At 36.6% G+C, this 12313-nt stretch overlaps 2 protein-coding genes and 1 long non-coding RNA gene across 4 annotated transcripts; 2 read left to right on the plus strand and 1 right to left on the minus strand.

The window, feature by feature from the left end:
* The first annotated feature begins 1545 nt into the window (after positions 1 to 1545).
* Positions 1546 to 4125, plus strand: opn1sw2 (opsin 1 (cone pigments), short-wave-sensitive 2). The gene is made up of 5 exons (XM_079482957.1): positions 1546 to 2246; positions 2389 to 2557; positions 3008 to 3173; positions 3436 to 3675; positions 3859 to 4125. The coding sequence occupies exons 1-5, from the start codon at positions 1871 to 1873 to the stop codon at positions 3958 to 3960; spliced, it is 1053 nt and encodes a 350-aa protein (XP_079339083.1). The 5' UTR covers positions 1546 to 1870; the 3' UTR covers positions 3961 to 4125.
* On the minus strand, positions 2729 to 5464 carry LOC306909357. Its single transcript, XR_013788081.1, has 3 exons — positions 4943 to 5464; positions 4649 to 4677; positions 2729 to 3984 (listed from the first exon to the last, which is right to left on the minus strand). It is a non-coding gene; the product is annotated as an uncharacterized lncRNA (long non-coding RNA).
* Positions 5465 to 6213: 749 nt separating this feature from the next.
* Positions 6214 to 9083, plus strand: LOC306909353 (red-sensitive opsin). Of its 2 annotated transcripts, none has more exons than XM_079482954.1 (6): positions 6214 to 6495; positions 6629 to 6925; positions 7522 to 7690; positions 7823 to 7988; positions 8080 to 8319; positions 8403 to 9083. In XM_079482954.1, exons 1-6 carry the CDS (start codon positions 6393 to 6395, stop codon positions 8499 to 8501), a joined length of 1074 nt encoding a protein of 357 aa, XP_079339080.1. In that variant the 5' UTR covers positions 6214 to 6392; the 3' UTR covers positions 8502 to 9083. The 2 variants fall into 2 exon arrangements, with proteins under 2 accessions (XP_079339080.1, XP_079339081.1); XM_079482955.1 differs by having other exon boundaries at positions 6298 to 6495; positions 6689 to 6925; positions 8403 to 9074.
* Positions 9084 to 12313: the final 3230 nt, after the last annotated feature.

A 12313-nucleotide genomic window follows, 5' to 3' on the forward strand; every position in this document is an offset into this window, starting at 1 on the left:
TTTGTCTGGGACTAAAGGCTTAAGCCCTGTCCAGGAAAACGCCCCTATAAGAGTTAGTGTAAGTGTTGCAAAAAATATTGGTTTCAACTTCAAGCTTTTCACTATAGGAATAACTGTCCCTAATGACACTTTTACTATAACATCTTATCACTTCAAATCACTGTCTTGCAATAAAATGTTTATTTTTTTCTGTTTTAGAAAAAAAATCTGTTCTTTTAATAATAAATTATCAGGATTATTAATATAAAAAAACTACTGGCAGTGAGCATATTGGCACAAACTCCCTGATACACGGTTTGCTTTGAAGGTTAATTGGTAGAGATAACTGTGTGACGCACTTGGAGGTGCGTCTTTATCCCGGGCTCCCCTCTTAACTCTTCCACACTGACTATGGTAGTTAAGAGCCTTAGCACAAGTCCAATAATGATCCCTGAGCCACTAAACAGATCAATGTATGGGTCATACAAATGAGGAAGAACAGAGATTAAAAGAGGATAGGAGAAAGGGGAAGGAGCTTTGATCACAGGACATGATGAAATTAGCAATTAACAAAAAATTATTTTATCAACCAATACTGATTATTTGCCAGATATTATGTCAATTGGATTCAGTGATCAGGTTTCTGGATTATGAATAAAATATCTAAAAGAGATTAAAAAAATAATTCTGTTTCATCCGTATTTTAGACAAAGTATAGCATCAGATGTACCACATGAAGACAGACTTAATTCTGATTGTGTCATTTATGAGAAAAGTATCAACAACCTTCGAAAAGTAATCCTGTTAAATAGTTTACGTTTTGAATGTTAAGCACCTTCTTTCGTTTTCTTCCTTTCCTTGTTTTATGAACTATAATAATAATACATATTTTATAGATTTATGGTTTCAATAAGTAGCGTGGGAATGTTTGTTTTGAATGAAATAAATGAATAGTTAAAACGTTCTAGCTATACTAAATTCAGCTCTTTGTGCTCATTCACAGTTGTATTTTACATTATCTATACATGTTACAAAACCATCTTATCAAGGTGTTTTTTAAATGAATGAAAGCTAACTAAATGTTGGAAATGTACTGTATTTACAGAAAAAAATATAGCCACAGTGTGTCATGTGATGATAATAAGCAGAACTTCACAACAAGATTATTCACAGCATGTCCTGTATAGCATCTGTACAGATAATATAATTTGCTATCTCAAATCATGATTATCATTGTGTAGGTATGATAAGGTATGAAGGTTATTTCTAAGATATGAACTTTCCTGGACCATTTAGCTTCCGATTCTCAGCTAAGACAGGAACTCTCTGCATACGAGAATGAAGGACAATCCAACTGTCACATATTAGAGGTTCTTCACAAAGGCCGTGATTCAGGCACAAAGCTGGAGATAATACCACAGGAAAGCAGATTACAGAGGGGTTAAATGAGAGCGATTATTTGATTAATCTGCGTTGGCCGGCAGATTAACCGGCACAGCTAACACAGAACCAAACGGCAGAGTGAAAGAGATGATCCGAATTAGCCAGGTTTTGGTGTTGGAAATAAGATTAGGTGTGTCGTTGTGTGGCACAGGTGTAGTTTTGCATTGGGATCCATTTATTGTGTATGTGTGCATGCACAAGAGTTGGTGTGTTTTCTATTATAACAAACCTCAAATCCTTCCATTAAGACTTGATGGGAGGAGCAAAATGATATCTTATGGATCCCTATAAAAGAGGGATCATTTGGCAATAGTTTAAGGGAGGCTTCGTGTCATGATCAACAAAGAGAAATTTGAGATATTTTCAATGCTGGAGTAGGAAACAACACGGCCGGTTTTTAAAACATTTTCAAAAGTTCCTATTGGAGTGGCAGACATATACAAGCAAGATGAAAAAAGGGCAGATTGAGTTTCAAGAAGACTTCTATCTTCCCATTCCTTTAGATACCAACAACATCACAGCTTTCAGCCCTTTTCTGGTCCCTCAGGACCACCTGGGACACCATGGTGTATTTATGGCCATGGCTGCCTTTACATTCTTCCTTTTCATTGGAGGGACAGCAATTAACATTCTCACCATTTTGTGCACAGTTCAGTTCAAGAAACTTAGATCTCACCTTAACTATATTCTTGTGAACCTTGCCATTTCCAATTTGTTGGTATCGTTTTTTGGCTCTTCATTAGCATGCTATTCCTTCTTTAACAAGTACTTCATCTTTGGGTCGACAGGATGTAAAATTGAAGGCTTTGCTTCAACACTTGGAGGTATTATGAGTCGGCATTATTGTGAATGCTTCTGTGTTAGCCTTTTGTTAAACATTTTAGTTGATTCAGATTAATCGATCATTTTTTTAGAAACCTTTAGAATCCGAATAATACGGGAAAATGTCATGCTCTGTTTTGGCAGGAATGGTGGGTTTGTGGTCTCTATCTGTGGTGGCATTTGAAAGGTGGCTGGTTATTTGCAAACCCCTTGGGAACTTTACCTTTAGGACCCAGCATGCCATTGCTGGCTGTATCATTCCTTGGATTTTCGGAAACGTGGCTGCTCTCCCTCCACTACTCGGCTGGAGTCGGTAAGTAAGAAAGAAGAATATAAACACAATTGGTCCAACGCTAAACACCTCTAGTGAATGTAATGAAAGATTAACTAATCAACATTCTGAATTTTTCTGCATCACTCCTTGTAATTTGAAGGAAAGTTCACAGAAAATGTAAAATGATTTTATCATTCACTCACCCTCATTCCAAACCTGTATGACTTTATTCTGCAGAACACAAAGTATACATTTTGAAGAACATTAACTAAACAACATTAGGCCTTATTGACTTGTATTGTATGGCCAAAAACACTGAGACATTTCTCAAAATATCTTCTTTTGTGTGCCACACAAGAAAGATTTGTACGTTTTGAACGACATAAGGGTGAATAAATTATTTTTGCGGTTTTATTTTTGGATGAACTATCCTTGTATGTTTGTGTGAAATTGTATATCCCATAAGCCTTACTAAGATCTGTTTAACAGGTACATACCTGAAGGCTTCCAATGCTCTTGTGGTCCTGATTGGTACACGACTGACAACAAATACAACAATGAATCCTACGTCGCTTTTTTGTTCTGCTTTTGCTTTGCTGTTCCATTTGGCACCATTGTGTTCTGTTATGGTCAGCTACTCATCACACTCAAATCAGTAAGTACATTTTTTATGTCTATTAAAAAAAATATAAATTATTTTACGACGAGTTTTCGGATAAACAAAAGTATTGACTATAAAAACAGCCCCTCAGTTCATCATAAACCTAAAAAATTGGTAACTGTGATTTATTGGTGTTTAAATGCTGTGCAATACATGTTCACATATTCTCCCTGCTCCAGCAGACTATTTCATATATATATATAGTGTTGGCCAGACACAATGGCAGCTGCTTTGATATCCCCCATGTGTCCACTAGGCGGCCAAAGCTCAAGCAGATTCAGCTTCAACCCAGAAGGCTGAGCGGGAGGTGACAAAGATGGTGGTAGTGATGGTGTTTGGCTTCTTAGTATGCTGGGGACCATATGCAAGCTTTGCTGTGTGGGTTGTTTATAACCGTGGTCAACCTTTTGACCTGAGACTGGCGACCATACCGTCCTGCCTCTCTAAAGCCTCTACAGTGTACAATCCTGTCATCTATGTCTTGATGAACAAACAGGTATGGTATTTTATACAAAATGAACATTTGAAGTTTGGCATTACAACATGCAAATACAATATTCACACTAATAAACAAAATCAAACAAATTCCTATTAAAACATTGTAGTAGAATATTACTATTAAATGTACAAGTAATAAAATAATGGCACTGTTCATTTGGTTTCCTTTGAAATCGTGCAGTTCCGTGCATGTATGATGAAGATGGTCTTTGGCAAGAATACTGAGGAAGATGAAGCGTCATCTCAAGTCACCCAGGTCTCCTCTGTTGCACCAGAGAAATGAACCCATTCTCAATGTAACCTCATCCTGCAGACATAAATATTTTTTGCAATGATTGTAAATACTAAACAGAGCTTATAGGAATTTTGCTTTTAATGTTAATTGTTTAATCAGGCTTTACAAGTAGAATGAGTAGATATGTTATCTTAACTATTGTACAATAAATGCAAAGAAAGAAAGAACTGTGTTGTTATTTTTTTTCAATTGAAGAGTAGTGAACAGAAATTACAATTGCTCTAACTTAAAATACTTTAAGCATTTTATAAGTATGTTCATAAAAACAAATGTATAGTATGATGCTATGTAAGTCGCTTTGGATAAAAGCGTCTGCCAAATGCAAAAAAGGTAAATGTAAAATGTATAAACTTATTATTTACATACATAATTAATATCCTTTTTCTCTATTAAGAATATCACATTAAAACAACAGGAGTTGGTTTCATATCATTTTACAAAAAGCAAATCCTATATACATTAATATACATTAAGCACAATAATGATCAAGTAACACATCCAGAGATGGTCTAAAAAAGACAAATAATTAAAGGATGTTGGTACAGAACTGCTTTGAACTTCTGGACAAATAATTAATAATGCGTTATCCACAGTGGGTTTTATTGGCTCTGTGGAAATCGGCCTCAAATTAGTCTTATTGCTCACATAAATGATTTGAGAATTTATGTTTACTTACCATTTTTTTGTCACCAAATAAATAATTAACTTCCAAGCCAAGGAAAAAGGAAGAAAGAATGAAAAAAAGTTAGAAAGTTAGCTTTTTGTATAGTTAGCTCTTCTATTTTCCAAACCAACATAATGAAAAACAAGATCATAGATTATAGTTTGTCTGGAAATTAATCCACAAATGATGTTAGAGAAACAAGGAGCAGCGAAAGTAAACTTTTGCTCATGTTAAATTAACATCAGTTGAATATGGTTTAATTCCATACATTTTAAACGTATACATGAAACGTTCATTACAAAATACCATAAAGATAGCAGATGTCCAATGGCAAGTCGTGTGAGACCAAACTGTGGTATTTTCTTGAGCTTTTGTTGAAAATTCAGGTGTATATCCGAGTTCTGCTAGTAGTGAACTTTTGCCAAACACGAATAGTTCAGAACTAGCGGAATTCCAGACATATGACTGACTGAGCTCTCCAAAAACACCTGCAAAAAGACCTTTCCCGTCTGTTTCTGAAAAATATCCTATTCTGCTACAAATCTGAATATCTGACTTCAATTAATCAAATTAAATTCCAACAATCTTACATAAATGTATTTGAATAAGTGTCCGATTAGTATAATCATATCAAGACATTTCAGGAGCATCATAAATACCTGCTTTAAATGATCAAGTGAAAGGAAGCAACTAAAAGAATAGATAAAAAAAAGTTTACAGACTGCTCTCGTTCTTCCTGTTGGAACCACCTCACCTTGGTATGGTGTCTTCATATCCCAATGTTAACTTCTTACCGCTCTACTTTCTTACACTAGATGAGAGAAGCCCACGATTGGAAAAAACTTCTATCGTCAGAAACAGAGAGAGATTAACTGACCTCATCAAGATTTTCAGATAAACCCTACTTTCCCTAAAGTGAACCATCAATCCATTGGGATTAGGAAGGTTTGGGCTGCATCCTTGTCGATGTTAATTATGCTCTTTTGTGTATGGTACCTGGGTACCCCAGTTGTCCCAATAAGCTGATTTTAGCTCTGACTTTAACCTACATGTCTGACTTACAGTTACCCTCTACATGATGAACATTTGCACAAAAGTGTGTCACATTAACGTTATGAGCCAATGCAAATGAATGAGTGTTATTGTGTGTAAACTGAAGGGCAGTGTTTCTCAAATAAAAAAGATATAATAAAGGCCTAAAATTGAAAAAATTGCACCAGGCTTCCTGTTGTTGATGAAATCTTACAAGCAGGAGTTTTTAAGGATCATACTGCATTAGGGTGAATTTGTTCACAGTAGACAGATGAGCACAACATAAAAAAATTATTTTCTTTTTCTAGAAATACTTAGTTAATACAATTTAGCCAAAGGCAACACAGGAAGACCTTTAACCTAAATTTTAAAGCCTCCAGAAGGCATCACTAAATTGTCACCTTATAATCACTGCCGACGTCACTGTGCCAAATGGCATAGTACAATGTTTTTGTTCACCTTTCGTGGCATCGACAATCCTAGGAAGCAACAGTAGCTTAGGCCTTCTGTAAGCCTAAGAAATGACTCTTTGTTCAGATTCTGGTGCCAGTTTTGACCTAATCACTCAACCTTAAGCCAGGGCATCTTTTTTTGGAGTATAAAAGCACTTCGGTGAGAACTTGAAGTCTGTCGGTGTGAGTCGGCCAGAGATACAAGACAGTAGAAGAGTCCCAAACTTTATCAGCAAATAAAAGAGTAAGGGCTATACAACAACACCAAAAAAATGGCAGATCAATGGGGAGATGCGATGTTCGCAGCCCGGCGAAAGGGAGACGACACAACGCGGGAATCGGCCTTTGTATACACCAACAGCAATAACACCAAGGGTGAGTTTTTGCAACACAGTAGGGACTGATTTAATGCATTCAGTAGGTTGAAAAGAAAATAAGAAAAAAAATCTCAATTTAAAAACATTTATTAACACAATGCTGAAAATTATTCTTTATTGCTCATTTCCAGATCCCTTTGAGGGACCCAACTATCATATTGCCCCTCGATGGGTGTACAATCTTTCAACAGCCTGGATGTTCTTTGTGGTCGTCGCCTCAGTCTTCACCAATGGCCTGGTGCTGGTGGCCACAGCCAAATTCAAGAAGCTCCGCCACCCTTTAAACTGGATCTTGGTCAACCTCGCTATAGCTGATCTTGGAGAGACTCTTCTGGCCAGTACCATCAGTGTCATCAACCAGATCTTCGGCTACTTTATCCTTGGACACCCCATGTGTGTTTTTGAGGGCTATGTAGTCTCTACATGTGGTACGTAACTTTAAACTCAAAGGCAACATTATTGACAAAGTTTTAAATAACAACCACTAAAAATCAAATAGTTTAATACTGTATATGCACGATTTACTGTATTATCATCCATTTCAGTATTGGCCAATAAATGGTTTTAATGTTATAGGTGAAAAAATCAGGCCAATACATTAAAGCTGATTAATTATGAATAATTTCCTCTGGTTGAACCACTTCAGGTGCATGCTGCTTACAGTTCAAATCCAGTATAGTACGATCTTTCTGTCATCATCATTCACTTAATGCTATTAGCAATACATTGTTGATGTAGGTACAGTATGTAATCTTTAAATAGTGTAGGCTTGGTACATGATGTTCGTAAAAAGTAACTAAATGTTACCTTTTTTTCTGAAGTCAATGTTTTAAAATCAAAGCAGTTCATATTTAGAAACTGTATATTGGCCAGTATATCGGTTTTCGGCTTCAAACGTAAAGAATGATCAATTACCGCTATCTGCCAAAATGTACATATTGGTGCATCTCTAATACATACAGTCTAAAATGTACATAAAATAAATAAATGTAATTAGCAATGTCTTTCTGTTTTTCATAAACAGGCATCGCTGGTCTATGGTCTCTGACTGTAATCTCATGGGAGAGATGGGTAGTCGTCTGCAAACCATTTGGAAATGTCAAGTTCGATGGTAAATGGGCATCTGGTGGAATAATTTTCTCCTGGGTTTGGTCTGCATTCTGGTGTGCACCCCCCATCTTTGGATGGAGCAGGTAAAACAGCCTCTCAAATTTATATTTACAAGTAAGACCCTTGACAGCAATGATGTGTCATTAATATCCTGTATAAGTAGGAACATGTGGACAAAGGAAAAGCATGTCTTCATATTTATTTTATCCTCACAGGTATTGGCCTCATGGTCTTAAGACCTCCTGCGGTCCTGATGTATTTAGTGGAAGTGAGGACCCTGGTGTTCAATCCTACATGATTGTACTGATGATCACCTGCTGTATTATCCCTCTAGGAGTCATCATTCTCTGCTACATTGCTGTGTGGTTGGCCATTCGCGCTGTAAGTTATCGCATGGGTGTTGCAAGCACATTGAAGTGCTCATAGTTCATAAAAAGCCACTAAGAACTACCATTGCATTTTTCTTCAACAGGTAGCTCAGCAACAGAAAGATTCTGAGTCTACACAGAAGGCTGAGAAGGAAGTGTCCAGAATGGTGGTTGTCATGATCCTGGCGTACTGTGTTTGCTGGGGACCTTACACATTCTTTGTATGCTTTGCATCAGCAAACCCAGGCTATGCCTTCCATCCATTGGCGGCAGCCTTGCCTGCCTACTTTGCCAAGAGCGCGACCATCTACAACCCGGTTATCTATGTCTTCATGAACCGACAGGTGAGTCTGTGCTTTTTAACAAACCATAAACCTTTAGCACAATGAAAAACAACATAATTTCTCCACAAAAATCTTTCTTGCAGTTCCGCGTGTGCATCATGCAGCTCTTTGGAAAGAAGGTGGATGATGGTTCTGAGGTCTCCACATCAAAAACAGAAGTTTCCTCTGTGGCACCTGCATAAGCCACACATCGAACCTCAGAGCAAGGAACCTGAGCCAGATCAAGTTGGAAATGAGATCAAAATGGGACCTTTTATATTCCTTGTTTGCCCTCGCCATTTGACGACTACGCTTCCAGATATTTCCCCCAGAGAGATGAGGAATGCATTGTTGCATGGTAGTGTGTGTGTTCAAACATTACTTTCTCTACAGCCTGCTGTGGGGCATCCGATACGCAGAAATGACTTCCAGAAATGTTACAGTTTTGATAGCATTCCATTTTCCACACAGTCACTAGCTACAGGTTATTCAGAAAAATGAATGCCTGTACATAGCACTGCTTTGGCGACTACGTGACACTCCAACCAACAGTGAAAACAAATCACCTCATATTGTACAAATGTTTTTGGCTTGACATTCAATGGTGATGTAATGTCTCTGTAACCTTAATTTTGTAGCCATCTTGCAAGAAAGCAAAAATGACAAAAAAAATTGATAGATAGATGCCTGCCCATGTACAGCATGTAATATGGTTCTATTTTTCTTTGTTGAAAATAAAAAAACAAGCACAATAAAAACGAAGTGTTCATTTATTTTGACCTCTTCAGAAAAATGTTTTTATTGTGGCAAGACTTGAAACAGTCAGTGTACTATTCCCTTTCAAAAGTGTACTAACCTTCACTTTTACACACTAAAGAGGGACGCTCCCAAAAATTTAAAATCGGTCAGGAATTACTCATTAAGTTGTTCCAAACCTGTATACATCTATTTGTTTGGTTACGCACAAAGAAAGATATTTGGGTCAATACTGTTTATTATCTGTTAAACACAAAAGATGAAATTTTGAAGAATTTAGGAAAACAAACCTTTGACTACCATATTTTGACAACGTCAGAAATCTCAGTTGCTAACATTCTTTTAAAATATCTTTCTTTGTGTTCAAGAGAACAAAGACATGTATACAGGTTTGAAACAACTTGAGGTTAAGTATTTCATGAAAGAATTTTCATTTTTGGGTGGCGTATTCCTTTAATGTCAATTTCTACCTTACGGAAACAACAAATAAAGTGTGATTAAATCCCTTAAATTACCAAAGGAAATCAACCCAATACATTTCACTAAGTTTCATTGCGCTTGACAGGATTTAAAGCTTGAAAGTCACTTTTAAGTTTACAACTAAGAGCAAGTCAATTGCAATTTCTTTATTTAAGCCTAAGGGGGCTAAGCAATATCCACATGACACTAAGGGAACTTCTTATCTCAGGAAGATTAACCTCAAATTTAGGTCTTACCTTTTGACTCAGAGAATCAAAGTGACCCTGTGCGCCTGCGCACACTCATGTGTGGGTCTATGTTTTTGGAAATGTCTTTGCATTTTGAGTTGTTTGTAGGGAATCCGAGTTTGCATACCTCCGTGTCAGCCTCAATTTGTTACACATCAGTTACAGTGCATATCTTTATGACGACGAGCTGGTTTAAAATGCTTCCGCCCCGTCTTTCAGATTTTTGGTCGCGATCTGAACAAAGGAGGGTCCAACCACCAACGTAGGAAGAGCAGAACCCAATAACAGGTACAAACATGGCCCACTGCACAATTCATAGTCTTCTTACAATTTTTTTAATGAAAAAAGGGTGATGATATTAATTTCATGTCTCTCTTTGAAGATTTAGAAAATGTCAGAGGAGTGGGGAAATGCACTATTCGCTGCCAGGCAACGAGACTATGACAGAACGAGGTTTGTCTACACCAACAGCAAAAAACACAAGGGTGAGGTAATCTTGTAAGCTTTATCAATTGTACAGTATAATTCAATGTTTAATTTTTTCACAGGTCCTTTTGAAGGACCCAACTATCACATTGCCCCTCGATGGGTGTATAACGTTGCAACAATCTGGATGTTATTTCTGGTCATCGACTCAGTCTTCACCAATGGCCTGGTGCTGGTTACCACAGCCAAATTCAAGAAGCTTCGCCACCCTTTAAAGTGGATCTTGGTCAACCTCGCTGTGGCTGACCTTGGAGAGACTCTTTTGGCCAGTACCATCAGTGACATCAACCAGATCTTCGCTCTTCTTTATCCTAGGACACCTCATGTGTATTTTTAAGGGCTACGTTGTCTTTCAAAGACAATTTATTGCCAAAGCATAGACAGTTAGATATAGCTTTAGATAAGATAAGTGATTGAATGTCCAAGATCGTCTTTGGAAATGTTTTATTGGTTTTAAAATACATCCAACAACAACAGGTATCGCTGGTCTGTGGTCTTTGAAAGCAATCTCATGGGAGAGATGGGTTGTTGTCTGCAAACCATTTGGAAATTGTCAAGTTCAATAGTAAATGGGCATCAGCTGGAATTATTTTCTCCTAAGTTTAGGCGGTTGTCTGGTGTGCACCCCCCATCTTTGGGTGGAGCAGGTAAAATCATTATATGGACATTTTATTTATTACAACTCCAAACCTCATTGAAGCAAAGAAAGCTGACAGATGAGAAGCAAGTCTTCTTACAGTATATAATGTATCCAAAACAGAAGTTTCCTCTGTGGCTCATGCACGAACTTTTAAACACAGACATTTAAAGCTCCGATCGAAAACAGGGACAGAGAAAAATATTTAAAAGAACTGAACTCACAGACATGCAATTGTATCAAATATACATACAGAAATCCTTTAATAAAAAATGATTCTCTCCTGGAAAACATTGAACTCAGACTGGACACCATTTAGTAAAACGTGGAGTTTATTTTTGTGTTGACACTCACATGTTATATCAGAAAACATGCTGAGAGTTTTCAAAAACGGGTCCAATTCACAAAATTAACAAGTAGTATTTAAGTCGCAAAATGCTTTTTTTTATGTAGGCCTATATTGTCTTATTACGTTGTCATTTCTTTTCTAACTAACTTAGTGTAACAACAGGTGTATTCTATTTAACATATCTTAATTGCTTAGATTATTTTACTTTATAGGAAGTTTCATACATTTTTAAAATTTCTCAAGAGCATGTGAATAGGCTTTAGTTAAATTATTTACTATTTATTTTCTTTTTTAAACAGCATCTGCCCTTGTATGTTGTTTATTAAGTATATGCTCTAAAACTGGATATAAATCCAATTTGTTGTAGTGGTTTGGTAAAGAATTGATGAAAAAAACAAGTGTAAGTGTGTGTAAGTGGATAGAGGATTGTACCTCCAGTAAAGTCACGACTTTTGCTAGGAGGCTTATATTGAAGAACTCATTAGGTTAAAACACTGCTGAGTGCACATGTGCACGCAGAGGGCGTTATGTGACCTGCTTGTTGATTCTGCATTGTTAATGTGAATGTGCATCCGTGTTTGCTGTGATGTTTGGATGGATACTAATAAGCTTATATTGAATCACTTTGAGGTGGTGTTGTGAAAGACTCTCACACATCCTAATGTTAATGGGTTTAACATTACTAAAAGGAAAAATACACTGTAAAACTTTGCTTACAACATAGTTCTTATATTTTCATTCATAAAACAAGACTTAATATCGTAGATAGCTCTTAAATATCTCTTATCACTTTTCTTGTATCGTAACTGAGGGCTTTTAAATATTTTTACTAGAAAACAAGCACTGTGCAAACATTGCACTGTTGCTGTGCTAATGCCAGTAATGAGAACGGTCTCTCCTTGCTCTTTTTGAATATCAAGTCAAAGTGTATACATTTTTTGATTAAAGTAAAGTTTAATTCAAATTTAAAACAGTACTAATAGGAACATATTAAGTAGTTATTATATCTGCAGTAAGTTACTGGCAAAACCAGCAGTAAAACAGCAAATTTTTACAGTGTCCTTTTAATAAGCTCAATAA

The sequence above is a fragment of the Barbatula barbatula genome (assembly GCF_947034865.1).
Source record: "Barbatula barbatula genome assembly, chromosome: 20".
NCBI lineage: Eukaryota > Metazoa > Chordata > Actinopteri > Cypriniformes > Nemacheilidae > Barbatula > Barbatula barbatula.